General features: G+C 35.5%; 1 protein-coding gene across 1 annotated transcript; it reads right to left on the bottom strand.

The window, feature by feature from the left end:
* Window positions 1-748: 748 nt before the first annotated feature.
* On the bottom strand, window positions 749-10,693 carry LOC311098020 (uncharacterized protein). Its single transcript, XM_084138032.1, has 5 exons — window positions 9,643-10,693; window positions 5,675-6,727; window positions 5,196-5,351; window positions 4,660-4,752; window positions 749-1,439 (listed from the first exon to the last, which is right to left on the bottom strand). Exons 1-5 carry the CDS (start codon window positions 9,676-9,678, stop codon window positions 1,146-1,148), a joined length of 1,632 nt encoding a protein of 543 aa, XP_083994158.1. The 5' UTR covers window positions 9,679-10,693; the 3' UTR covers window positions 749-1,145.
* Between the last annotated feature and the right edge of the window lie 3,421 nt (window positions 10,694-14,114).

A 14,114-nucleotide genomic window follows, 5' to 3' on the forward strand; every position in this document is an offset into this window, starting at 1 on the left:
AGACCGACAGACTAGGCAAAGCAGTTTAGTTCAGTCAGGACCACTTGAGTCAAATATAAGACAATTCTTTTAGTCAAAACTTTCACATTTTATTTGCATGATTGTTAAAGTTACATTTGGCGGTATGGCTCTGTTCTGAGTTAATAATCTCCGTTAATAATCTGTTACACAGAACTTTATTATATTAAATATGATCATGATTCACACCTTCACAAAATTCAAACATTCAGTGTAAGAGTAAAAAATGGCATAACATTATTTATAGTACACTGAAAAAAACTACTTGTAAGATTTACTTAATAAAATCCTCGTAACAATTTGCACAAGTTTATTTTAAGTAAATTTTACTGCCATAATATCAAGTACAACTTACGTGTCATTATCAAGTAAAATCTACTTAGTATTGAACGTAACGCTCATGAAGAAATTAAGTAAAAATTACCTATTTACATTTAATTTAGAAGCTATATTTATTTAAAGTAATTAAGTAAAGTTTATTTATTGTTTTATAATTAGGAAGCTTGCTTTTATGAAATTATTAAGTAAATCTTACCATTTAATTAAGTAAAATAAGTAGATTTTATTTAAGTTTTTTTTGTTGAGATTTTCATTTACTATATATAATTATGTAAACATTGCTAATTTCTTTTTTATAAATAATCATGAACATAAATAATTCTCCATATTTTTCACAAATCACACAAATAAAATACAATTTAACAGTTTTATTTTTCAGTCATCAAAAAATGTTCTTCCTCCAAAAAATGGACATTCAGTCATCTCTTGACAAAGGTGCATTCAGTAAAACTTATACTGTACAGAATTATACTGTAACCCTTGTTTTAAACAAAAATCTATTTTAAAAAAATTAATGCGAAACATTCAACATAGCACTCTCAAATAGTGAACTTTTAAGAATACCATTCACAGTCATCTCTTGATAAAGGTGCATTCAGTAAAACTTATACTGTACAGAATTATACTGTAACCCTTGTTTAAACAAAAATCTATTTTAAAAAAATTCATGCGAAACATTCAACATAGCAGTCTCAAATAGTGAACTTTTAAGAATACCATTAAAACCTTGATGTATTAAAACGTCATCAACAGCTGAATGTTTAAACAGTTATATCATGCCATAGCACTTAATACAACTTCATCTTCAATTTTTGAACTTTTGGAGAGAGTTTAATTCCATCAAGCTCTAACAGAATTTTTTGTAACACCTCAAACGTGTATCGCAGTGCTCGGGGGTATTCCAGATTTAGTGCATAAATCAGGCCCATAAGCAGCATGCATGCCTTTGCAGTATTGCCGCATCCTGGCAGCATTTCCTTCCCTTCAAGAAGGATGGATACATTGATCGGATCTTCTCCATCAGCACCATGGACGACCAGTATTTTTATGATGTGCTGAGTGATGTCACTGCAGCTGTCCTCCTGCATACAATTTAGAAGAAAAAAATATAAGTCTTTTGAGAAACAAAAATAGAATTGCTGAAATTATTTAAAGTGACTTCATTATCACAACAGAATGAACAAACACATACACACATACTAAATAAGACCATATGGTTTCGATTATGTTAACCCTTTGATGCGTACGATTAAACCGGTGTGATTATATAGTGCATTTCTGTAATTTAAATACATTGTGTAGGTAACTATAAAGTTTACTCTTTTTTTTTTCCTCCCACTTCACCAGCCAGAGCTGCACAATTCTGGCTAAAATAAGAATCGCGATTTTTTTTTGCTTGGAATAAAGATCACAATTCTCTCACGATTCTGAAAAGTTTTATTATTTTAAAGATCTACAAATCCTGAACATTAGGTTACCAAACAAGATAGAAACAAAATGAGACATAATACTCTTGCTTCAGTCAAATTTAAATAAATGCAGTAAACAAAAAGAATGTAATATTTAAATAAATAAAAAAATGACAATTAAACATTGACAACATTCAAAGGTATTATGCCAGACTAGACCTATTAAAGATTCTTAGCAATAAACACTATCAACATTTTTGGGTATGGTGTTGCGTTGAATAGCGTTGCTTTTATAGACGTTTGTTTCGTCTGGTACTTTGTGATTGAACAGTTTTGTTTTTAACCATCTCATACTGTAGTTTAAGATAAGTGTTTAATTGAGATAAGTTTATAACATTGCTTTTCATTTATTTCTTAAAGCTCAGTTGAAGTTTTTCAATAGCTACTACATTAAAAACTACTAGCGTAACTGATAAAGTTCACACATTATTTAAAACAAGTGAACATTCAGTAATAAAATAAGAACAAATACACAAATTACAAGCAGAGATGAATACTAAATAAAGTTATTTAAAAGTCTAACAGTATATTCAGGTACAGAAATTAATAATTAAGCCTACATGTAAAATAACACTATGTGTCACTGTATAAATTAAATATAGTTTAAGCTTTGTTAAAGCTGTATTTTATTGTTTTATTTATATCAATGACACAGAAAACAGTATGTATATATATATATATATATATATATATATATATATATATATATATATATATATATAAATAATATTAAGTGTGTGCTGTCACTTTAAGACCGACTGCACGGACCGAAAAAACCTGACAAATATCCGTTTCTTTCTCAGCTGTGCACATATGACATAAACGAGAGAATACTTGTCGAGACGACAATTTTGTGTTAATGTGTCCGTTCAAGGGCAAGGAAACGCGAAAGAGGAATCAATTCTGCATTCGAGCGCTGTCTGAAACGCGCCTCTCCCTCTCACTCTCGCTGTGCTTTGAGTATGTGTGGCTGTGCGCAAAGATAACGCGCAAGTCCCAGTTTTCGGCTCTTCTTCCACGATTAAAATTGTTTGAATGTGTAAATTGGCATGTCAATACACGTTCAAATTATGAACTTTTACACTATGATGGTTAAATTTAGCAGCTAAAGGAGAACTCCGGTCAATTTTAACATTGAGGTCATTTTTTTGTAAATGTGGAGTGCTGTCAGTACAGAGAACAACGACAAAAATCGGTGTTGCCTACACCGTGTTATCCTCTTTTTAAAATTTGCACCCTGTTGACTTCAATGGGACAAGTTTTAAACCTGCTTTTAGCCTCTTAACATCCTTGATGTGTCATTACAAGTGTCCAGCCAATGTGAGTGATTCCTTCAGAGTGAACACGGGTGAATCTGACTGCAGTAGATGTGAAAGATATGAATAAAAATGATAATAATTCAGCCAGCGCAAACATGGCATGAGCTAACAGCACTCCAGTTTATAGCCCCCTTAAAGGGATAGTTCACCCAAAAATAAAAATTGTCATCGTTTACTCACCCTCAAGTTGTTCCAAAACGGTATGAGTTTCTGTCGTCTGTTGAACGAAGATATTTTAAAAGAATGTTGGTAATCAAATAGTTGAAGGTAGCCATTGACTTCCATAGTAGATTTCCAATGGCTACAGTCAACTGTTTGATAACCCATTTTCTTCTAAATATTTTCTTTTGGAGGTTCAAAGAACAGAGCAAAGAAACTCATACAGGTTTGGAATAACTTGAGGGTGAGTAAATGACCATTTTTAATTTTGGTTGATCTATCCCTTTAAAGGGATACTCCACTTTTTTCGGAAATAGGCTCATTTTACAACTCCCCCAGAGTTAAACAGTTGAGTTTTACCGTTTTAGAATCCATTCAGCTGAACTCCGGGTCTGACGGTACCACTTTTAGCATAGCTTAGCATAGATCATTGATTCTGATGAGTCCAGTAGCATTTCTTTCAAAATGATCAACGAGTTTTAATATTTTTCCTATTTAAAACTTGACTCTTCTGTAGTTAAACCGTGTACTAAGATCGACGGAAAATTAAAAGTTGCGTATTCCAGCGTAATAATCAAGGAACTGTGCGGCCGTACCATGAGTGCAGCAGGCGTAATGATATGACACAGCGCCTGATAATAGTCCCCAGCTACCAGGCTACCGAGCTGGGGACTATTATCAGGCGCTGCGTCATATCATTACGCCTGCTGCACTCATGGTACGGCCGCACAGTTCCTTGATTATTACGCTGGAATGAGAGTATAGTTCCTAGCCATATAGGCTTAGAAAATCACAACTTTTAATTTTCCGTCGATCTTAGTACACGGTTTAACTACAGAAGAGTCAAGTTTTAAATAGGAAAAATATTAAAACTCTTTGATCATTTTGAAAGAAATGCTACTGGACTCATCAGAATCAATGATCTATGCTAAGCTATGCTAAAAGTGGTACCGTCAGAACCGGAGTTCAGCTGAATGGATTCTAAAACGGTAAAACTCAACTGTTTAACTCTGGGGGAGTTGTAAAATGAGCCCATTTCCAAAAAAAGTGGAGTATCCCTTTAAATATTGCTTTAATGTACTTTAAGTCATAAAATGTTCTCTTCACCTTTACAATTCTATGGCTTTGTAACGGAGAATCGTTTTTGGGATTTAATTAGAATAATTGTCACATATATTTAATTTATTCTTTCAGAAGATGATGAAACGAATTTTTTACTTTTACAAGTTTCCCTTTAGGCCATCACTGAGCAGAACATGTCCATCCCTTCATCTACCTTCCCTCTCACACTTTAAGGTTAACTTGCACTTTAAACAGTAAAACAAACTATCATTTAAAATAAAAATATGCTTTACCAGGCAATCTTCAAAAAGATCATCATCTTTCTCGCCAAGGTATAGAATGAGGCTGCGGATAACTGACTCACGTCTCATCTCAATGCTTTGTGTCTGTGAACAGATTTATATTGCATCATTACACAACCTTTTATTCATACACAATGAACTCAATGAAATCAAGTGAGAACACAAAAGCATTCATGCGCAAGGAACACTGATTTGAGTACTTAGAGCAAGGTGACTCTACTTCCTGTTCCTGTCTACCTTGCGTTTTGGCCAAAGCAGAACTGTCGCTGACACTATTATCTTCAGTACAGATTCTTTATATTTGAAATTTAAGTTGTAATTTAAGACTAAAATTCTAATCATTGAAATCAAAGAACTTTTGACACTAGCACTATTTTTACTGTTTAATACAGTAAAGCTGATTTAAAGCAATCTATATTGTATAAAAAGCTATATAAATAAACAACATGTGCATGCATATATGAGAAATACATTAAGTATATCTTATTTCCAAAAATGTGAACACGCACACTTTTGATCAAACACACCTGACTCAGTTTGTCCATAAATGGCCTCAGTTTGGTCCCCACAACACCTCCCTTGGCCTTCATCAGGGCAATAAGTTTTGGTGTGCATTGGTCAAGTCTGAACATGAATCTCTGCTCCAGGGAAATTGTAGTAATTCTCCTGAATTCCTCCTTGATCTAATGTGACAAAATGATTCAAGAGTACAACAGCAGAAATTTGGTTAAATAGACTGATGCAGGGAGCAAGGGTTAATTCTGTACAAGGACTGAAGATATCAACAGTGGAGTGAACAATCCAGCACTTTCTTTTGTAATGTACAAGTCCAAAAGAGAAACACTAATTTGGCATTTCAATTTTAACTTTGAGTTAAGTACATTTCAAGTTTATTTTTTGTTCATGTGCTAAATCAGTTACTGTAGTCAATATTATTATTACATCAAATTACTGTTACTTCCTGGAGGAGTTGGTAACATTTTTAAGGGCTTATAGATTCACCTACCTCAGCTTCACAAAATAGAGCAGGCCATCTTTCTTTGAAATGCTCAGCAGCTGGACTGCCACTCACAACCTCAAGCCTTCGACAGGAGAATGTTTTGGCCATTTTTTCTTGAATCACCTTGGTGTTGTTTTTCTTCAGTACTTCATTAAGAAGCACCTGTCTTTCCATTTCCAGACTGTCTATACTTTCTCCACTAGGATGTGGAGGGAGATAGTTCACCTCTGCTCTCTTTGGTCTTTTACAGTTTTTGGCAGGATTTTTCTCACCAGGGGACTTGTTTTTCAAGGAGTTGATATCAAGTTCAGGAAGAGGTACATTACGTTTTCTCAGTTTAGAGCGGTAATTTGCCATCTTGTATTTAAGACGTTGCTGCCACCCGTACATGCCTGAAAATGATGTTTCAGGCTCTCTTAGGCATGGATGCATCTTTATCAGAGCTTCTATAACTGCCTGAATTTGAAGACCAGTAGGATAGGCAGTGTAGTGGAATATTGCTTCCGCAACTTTCTCAAGTATGTCAGACGTTATGCTTGGATTCAGAAGGAGTGTGCCATCCGTTTTATTAGCCATGTTTCCTTCGTGAAGGGCCATTTCAACATTATATGAAAAGGTGGGTATCACAAAATTAGTTGGCCAAGATTGTAATCGATGCTCTGGGGGCTTTGGTAAAATGATGGTGTCAGATGAACTAAGTGGGGAACTCTCATCCTGGAAAGACTGATCCATTGGCAGTGGAAAGGAGGAAGCAGCAGCCTCAACGATGGGACTAAACGTGAGAACAATAGAAGGTTCCATCTTAACTAGTTTGATTGTGTCTTTATCCTTAACCACATCTGTTGATGTCAAGGTGAAGAATTCGTTATCAAAATCTTTGTCCATGTACATAACAGTAAAACTCCCTTGGAGTTGAAAATGATCCTGTGCAGCTGCCAAAAGTTCATCTACAGTGCTAGGGATGCCATCTGGAAGGGTTAACTTGTGAACTTTGGTCTCTTCAATGATAACGCGTAGTTGAGTGGGGGAAGACATCATCACCGCCTTGGGTAAGCACAACTTCAAGAGAAACAAAAGACAATGTCTCAATAAGACAAGATAAAATACTATTTTGAATTAATAAAAAATGAAAATAGTATTACAATACAAGGTGCATGTATATTAATTAAGGCATGCTATAAAGGATACATTAATAAACATTTGACAAGTTCAAATATGGAATAAAAGCGTGTAAAGCGAATAAAATAATGATTCCTGAAGTCACGCAACACAAGTTGGTTTCGAATTATTTGAAGTTGTACTTTACCTAGTTTGACAAACAGATGTAGTGTTTCAGAGAAACCATTCGATTGCCTTCCAATGCATAGGAAGCCAATGGGTATATGTCAGGGAGTTGTGACTGCGCAATGACTTTGACTGTGCCAGTCGACTCCAATTTGAAACATCTAAAATGCTCACAGTACCATGCACTTTGCAGTTTCACTACAAAAACTAAGCTGTCATGAACAACGATGATTTGAAGTATTTCAGCCAAGTCAGGCAACCCACCAGTGGAGCCATACACCAACATCATACCAACAGCATAACTGGTGCCTTGAAATTCCACCTTGTTAGTCAAATGAACAACGGTCTCTGCATGAAATTCCTGTGAAAAAAAATCACGTATGTTCTCATTTACAACCTCTAAAGGAACTCTTGACAACTTTGACACAGAGACAGCAGGTTTTTTTATCTCTGAACCACGGAGATGGTATGCAATCATGGACTGGTGTTTCTTGGCCATAGACTTCAAAATGTTACGGAAACAGCCAGTTTGTCTCACTACCTTCTTAAAGAAGCTGTGCTTAGCTTCAAACCTCATTGTCCATAAGGACACTAGTGGGCCAAATTGTTTAATGAGCTGTGGGTAATGCTCTACAAAATGGTGTTTTGGAATAAACTTCCGGTCTGGAAAAAGACCACGAAATCTATGTCTGTGCTCAGCAATTAGGCTATCAAGGTAACCAATGCTTTCATCTGTATGGTTAGGTGACATAACCAACTCAACAATAGCTTTGAGGGACATCAACAACTTCCATGCTTGCTCCTCTTCCGGTACTTTGGTACCAATCATAAGTGGAAGTAGTCTCAGTAAGCACCAATTTTCATGTGCATTACCACCAATGGTTCTACGAGAGACAAAGGTTGGTGGTATCCTTTGGGGACAATTTGTCCTATCTTTCCACTTATATGGGAAATGCTTGATGATTCTGTTTAGCTCTTCAAGAGAGAAATGCCTCTTCTTTATCAAGATATCTAAACACAATGCCAATTCTACAGGTACAATACCCTCAAGTAAATCGTGCAGTACATCAGGTGGGTAACCTGTTGTCACATGAAAATGATTCAATCTTTGAGTAATTGCACAATGCCTTTTAACTCCATGGCTATGGGTTTCACTAGCCAATGCTGCTTCAACATCCAACTGGTGTTGCTCTTTTGTTCTACCAGGGAATGCTCCTGACCTCACTTCAATTTCCTGAAATTGGGACCGCTCTCCAACACAAAATCTACAAACGTAGGAACCATTGAAACTTTCAACAAACCCACCGACTGAGTGAGCCCCCAGGTTATCCGCAATCACAGAAAATACTGTGCCTTTTATGATTTTTCCCAAACAGGGCACAAAAATGCCATCCTCTTCAAAGGTTTTCAAATCCTTTAATAAGGGCTCAAGCACTCTGGGGTAGCCAAATTTCTGAACATCAACTGTCTTGCACAAAACAGCCAAGTAAATTGATGATAGCGTAGACCTTAATTCAGATGGAATATCAGCCAACACCCAGTAGACGCCTGTTACTTTGTGCTTCTTGCGGGAGGTTCCTAAAGGATTACATATTTCAAAGTCATCACAGTAGAGTAGAAGTGAAAGTCTTAACTCCTCTCCAGATAGAAATGTGTTATTCTTGAAGTGGGAACCATCACGAAAACTACTATACTGACATGAAGAACCACAGTGCCTTGCACTCTTCAAAACCTTCTCCTGAATAACACTATTGTTAAGAATTTCTGACAAGGATTGCAAAATTGGTACATATTGGAATGTACATCCCTCTTTTGCACAAAGAATATACTCCAACGGTTCAACAACAGAGAAATGCTCTTTTGTGTACTTATTTCTCTTGTGTGCTGTTCCAAGAGGACCCTCTTCACTCAAGGCTGCACTAAGAGGATTTAACTGGCAAATGCCATTTACCAAATCTGTGATTACCAATTCTTCAACAGAGCAGTTATGGGTTTTTAATGTGTTATGAACAATGTTTCTGATAACAGGTGCAGATGCTGAACAAGTGATAAATTGAAGCTCATCCACAATGTCATCGATACATCTACTAGGCACATTAAAGATGCAGTCCAATTTGAGTAATAAAGAACAAAGATGATCAACAATGACTTGAACTAAATCCTGACTCTCTGTGACAAGTGTTTCATCAGAAGTAACTTCACTGTCATCAATCAACGGACTACTATCTTCTGTTGCCTGACTTGTATACGTCTGTAAAACACTACGTTTAAAATCTTCAAGGCAGTGGGGATTGTGCTTCCTACTTCTATGTGAAGCAAAAGTTGAATATATATTACTACTGTAATCACAGTCATTAAAAACACATTGAACAGTTTCGTGCTTTTTCAGATGAACTCCAAGGTGTTCAAAATATTGCCTCTCTGAGTGAAAATGACATGAATTGCATACAAGACATGTAAATGAAACAACTTGCCCTAACTGTTCAGTTTGAGTATGCTCTCTAGACAAATGTGTGCGAAGTGCACCCCAACCTGTAAATGAGCAAGGACAATCTGAGTACAAGCAGGGTACTGACCGGCCTTGTCCGGTCTGTAGATGTATCAATCTATAATGCTTTAAGAGCTGTAAACGGTTTGAAGTTCTAAATCTGCATTTTTTGCATGGCCAACTCATATCATTGAAAGCCTACTCTTTTTTCCTTGATGACACCAGTGTTGAAAAACATAAATCTGTCCACTGTCTTGGCTCGTCCTAGTGTTAGGTAAGGTCCCCCTGTAAATAAACAGACACAATTTGTGATATTAAAACATTGATCAATGATATAAAAGTTACATCTTCTCACATTCTACAGTATGAATGAAACATACATTACGTTATTTTTTATATTTTTTTCATGAAATAGTTTGGAGCTCCATAATCAGCTGTCACCACACACGCAAACTATGTTGCACCAGTGCTATTGTGGTAAATTGAATTCATTCATTGAATACCCAAGTAGATCATAGAACCATTGCTACCAGGGGCATAGTCATCTTTTTTTATAAGGCTAAGAAATCAGATGCACTGCTAAACAACAACCTCTAATTTTTATTCTATATTTTTTTCCTTATGAAAATTGGTTGATTGTTTTATGTACTGCAAACATTTGTACATTGAATCATCACTGATTTTATACAATGTAAAAAAATAAAAAAAAACAGAATAAGGCATAACATATATTTCGCAAAGACTTTAGTTACTGTCGCTATGTCCGACAAGCTACGCCGTTCTCACGCAGTGAAAAATACATTGCGGAGCAGAGAGGAGACTGACAACACGCTGACAGACAGGACAGACCAGGTTACTTTTCGGTTACGTTTGATATTAAATAAGCATATTAAACAAAGTCTCACCTTTCAAATTTGGTCATTTTTTAAAAGAAATTTAAACAATAAATACCGTTTTGTGGCTCTTTAATGTGTCGTGACAGATCGCCGTAGAGCATCAGTTAAAGTTGCTCGTGAACCGATCATCTCTTCCTTCTAGTTAATTTATAGCCTCAAATAAACATAAACGAACATAAGAAGGAATGTTGTTTTAACCACGGAAAGACGTCTGTACACTCCGTTTTTCAAGTTCAAATCCTCCCATGTAATCTACTAACTCTCCTGGCTGCTTTGTCGGACAAAATGGCGGATGGCGAAGTATGATTGGTCAGATCACCTGTCAATCAAGCTGCCTGCGAATGGTCATTACTCATCACGTTAGGCCTACTTTAGTGTTTTAAAAATACCACGAGATTGCTTGAAAAATACACAAACCATATATTTTCATAATCGTTATTGCCACTAACGATCTCTATGATCAACTTAGCGCAGTTTTAGAAACGCAGCCCTGCTTATTTTGAGACCTCATTTATGCACGATTTAGTGCGATTGAAAAAAATGTAGCTTTAACGTTAACGTTATGGGTAAGTTAGACGTTCCTGAGCAATATTCAGTAAGAACATTCAAACTTTTCCATAACTTAGTCAACAGTATAATGTTACTTCAGCAGGAAAGCGGTTGACGTTAATTAATATTAAGGCCTAATTTTAGCTAGCTAGCAGTTACAACGGTAAAGATTTTCTAATAATTTCCAATCAGTTTGAAATTTTTACACGAAAAACAGTGCTTTGTGAATCTATAAAACTATTGAAAACGGTTCCGATTAAATATAACTAAGTTAATGTAGGAAGTGATTGTGAATAGGGTTATAGCAGCTATGGATAGGCCTAACCTACGCGCCTTACACTAATATGAGGTCATGTTATAAGATGAGCATTAATGTTTATTGAGTCAAACAAACAAGAATAATCAATCAAATCCACACAGACCCATGTTTTATTAAATGTAAAACAGAAAGACAAACTTACCTCAAACCATAGACTGTAAAAGCCTCAAAGACGACAAAAAGCAGCCACGCAGCAGCCCGCCAATTCGTCTCTGATCCAAAGTGCGCAGTTAGATTGTCTTGTCCAAACACGCATGTGCGGATTCAAACGCGCTATACTTTTCGATTAAAATTTACTTAAAATTACTATGTTTATGTGAAGTGACTATGAAACGTTTAAATATTACAAGCAAATATATAATAAGATTTACTCTTTACAACCAGTTAATTTATTACATGAATTAAATGCGTAGATATTTAAAATTTTACTTAGGAAATTCTAGTTCCCATTGAATTTTAATTTTATGAAGTAAAAATTATGATGGTTAATTTAATATATATTACTATACCAAAAAGTTCGTTTTTACAGTGTAAGTTTATTTTATTCACATCTTATTTAGAGTTTTGATCTCGACAACCCAACTGCATTTACCGCAAACAGAAACTAAAAGATTGTTTTGGTTGAATCGGTTCAAAGGAGTCATTAGTTCGCGAATCGGACGTGTCATTAGAGGACTTGTATGCGTTGTGTGATTATCCCGGCAGTTAGGACATCGCACAAAATTTGTCAACACAGAAAACATTTCATCATAGTTTTGTTTTGTTTATTGAAAGTGTTTTTCATGTCAGCTGAATGGTGTCAATTCTCAATTGATTTTGATTAATATGCGCGAGGGAGCGAGAGAGAGCAAGACAGTTTGAAGATGGTGAGGGCGCGCGCGCGCGCGCGACCGGGCCTCTCTCTCGTTCTTTCGGTAATATGCGCCTTATCGCAAGCGCAGCAGTCATCTACATCACTCACCGATCAAATAAGGCTTTGGCGCTTATTAAAAATCGCTTGTGAGAGAGACGCGTGAGTGACAGAAAGAGGGCGGGAGAGCAGGGAAAGGAAATGCAGCTGAATGAACACGCTGCGTGTTTTAAATAGCGTAAAAAAATAACGAAACGCAATTTGTGGCGGCCGGTGTTGATTCTGTGGCGCACCGCCACGAATTAGTCTATGTGTGGGAAACACTGCATCATTACCATGAGCTCCATGAAAGCTAGTCAGGTAACAGCAGCAGCTTCTGGGTCTCCCATTTGTACTCTAAATTACATATTATTATATTTTTACTTATTTCATTAAATAAAGTTGTTATTATAATAAAAAAACGCATTATATTTAATTATTTTTAACCTTAAATAGCCTACTACCAGATAGGGCTCTCTGAATTGTTACAGCATTAGGTGAGTTCTTGTTGTTTTTTTCTTGAGAAAAATGAAGGCCTATCTTGTGTAGCCTACCTAATATTTATCTAAATTAGTCAATATTAAATCAAATCGCAATAATTTAATTTAATTGAAATAATAAAAAAAGCGTAGCTTACCAGAAATTGTACCATGTAAACATTGGAATATGTTGTCACTAAACCTAATAAAATTCAGTTTAGTTACTTAAATGTTAGTGACTAAAATAAATTACTAAAATAAATCTCACTCCAAGCTAAACTCAAATGTTGGCAGCTATGTATTTTAGATTTTGGCAGATCAGCTCCTCCCACAGCAGTCACATCAATGAAGCTCCTCCCACAGCAGTCACATCATCAGTGAAGCTCCTCCCACTGAAGTTCCCCAATAAATGCTGTAAATTCCCATCAGCTACAAGTGAAGACGAGCATCAGAGCATCAGGAAGAGCTGAAATCTGCAAAGACTGAGTTTATTAAAGAGGACAGTGAGAACATGAGTGATCCAGAACCCTGCAGAATGAAACACACTGAAGATCCTGAAGAACAAAGAGGTTGGTGTTTATTCTTCATTCATTCATGATGCCGAAGAACATTCATGTTAAAAACATTCAAGCACTTCTTCACTTTTAGATACACAGTTGAAAACTATGAAATGGCTGCAAAAGTTTCTGCCTTTTTTTATTCAAATGGTCAGTAAATATTTTCATATTGATTGTCAACATCAGGTCAAGCTCAATTTACATATTTTAACTTTTATTTTACATTTATTTTATATATGGTTTATAATTTGTAACAATTTTACTAGAATTTGACCTGAATTTTTTGCCGTTTTTACAAACTTACAATCTACTAGTCGCTTTACTACAAACATTTGTGTTCTTTCTCGCAGTGAAATTCACTTGATCTTGTGTTTCTTGTGTCACACTTTCACATGTGTGTGAAGTCAATGGAAGTATCTTGAATGGCCCTTAATAATTAAAACGTTTTAGTAGTTTTTAACGTAACTATATATCAATCTAAAAGTTTGTGTCAAAATATGGCTGTATTGTGTATTATAATATTCATTTCATGTTAGATAATTGTGTCATTGATCAAACATATTTAATAGTTCTCACGAAAGAAACATGGGATTTGTACCTAAAATGTTTACAAAATAATAACTGGAAGATCAGTGTACCTCAGTGTATCACCCCGCAAGAACAATTACAGTGCTTTACAACTATAGAACAAAAAGAGTTAAATAAACATATCACTTCATCTAAAACAACAACATGTTTATTAGATCCTATACCAACTAAACTACTGAAAGAAGTGTTACCTATAGTGGAAGAGCCTCTCCTCAATATTATTAACTCATCTTTATCTTTAGGTCATGTTCCAAGAACATTTAAATTGGCAGTTATAAAACCACTCATTAAGAAACCACAATTTGACCCAAATAATCTAGCAAATTATAGACCCATTTCAAATCTTCCATTTATGTCTAAAATATTAGAAAAAGTTGTGTCCGCTCAACTGGGCTCT

Source organism: Abramis brama (assembly GCF_963993115.1).
Source record: "Abramis brama genome assembly, chromosome: 1".
Classification (NCBI taxonomy): domain Eukaryota; kingdom Metazoa; phylum Chordata; class Actinopteri; order Cypriniformes; family Leuciscidae; genus Abramis; species Abramis brama.

Coding starts and splice junctions, on each gene's coding strand:
- LOC311098020 (XM_084138032.1), bottom strand. CDS start 9,678: ATGTTTTTCAACACTGGTGTCATCAAGGAAAAAAGA. Junction 6,728..9,642: donor GTGTCATCAAGGAAAAAAGA/GTAGGCTTTCAA, acceptor TTTCTCTTGAAG/TTGTGCTTACCCAAGGCGGT. Junction 1,440..4,659: donor ATCTTTTTGAAGATTGCCTG/GTAAAGCATATT, acceptor AATTGTATGCAG/GAGGACAGCTGCAGTGACAT.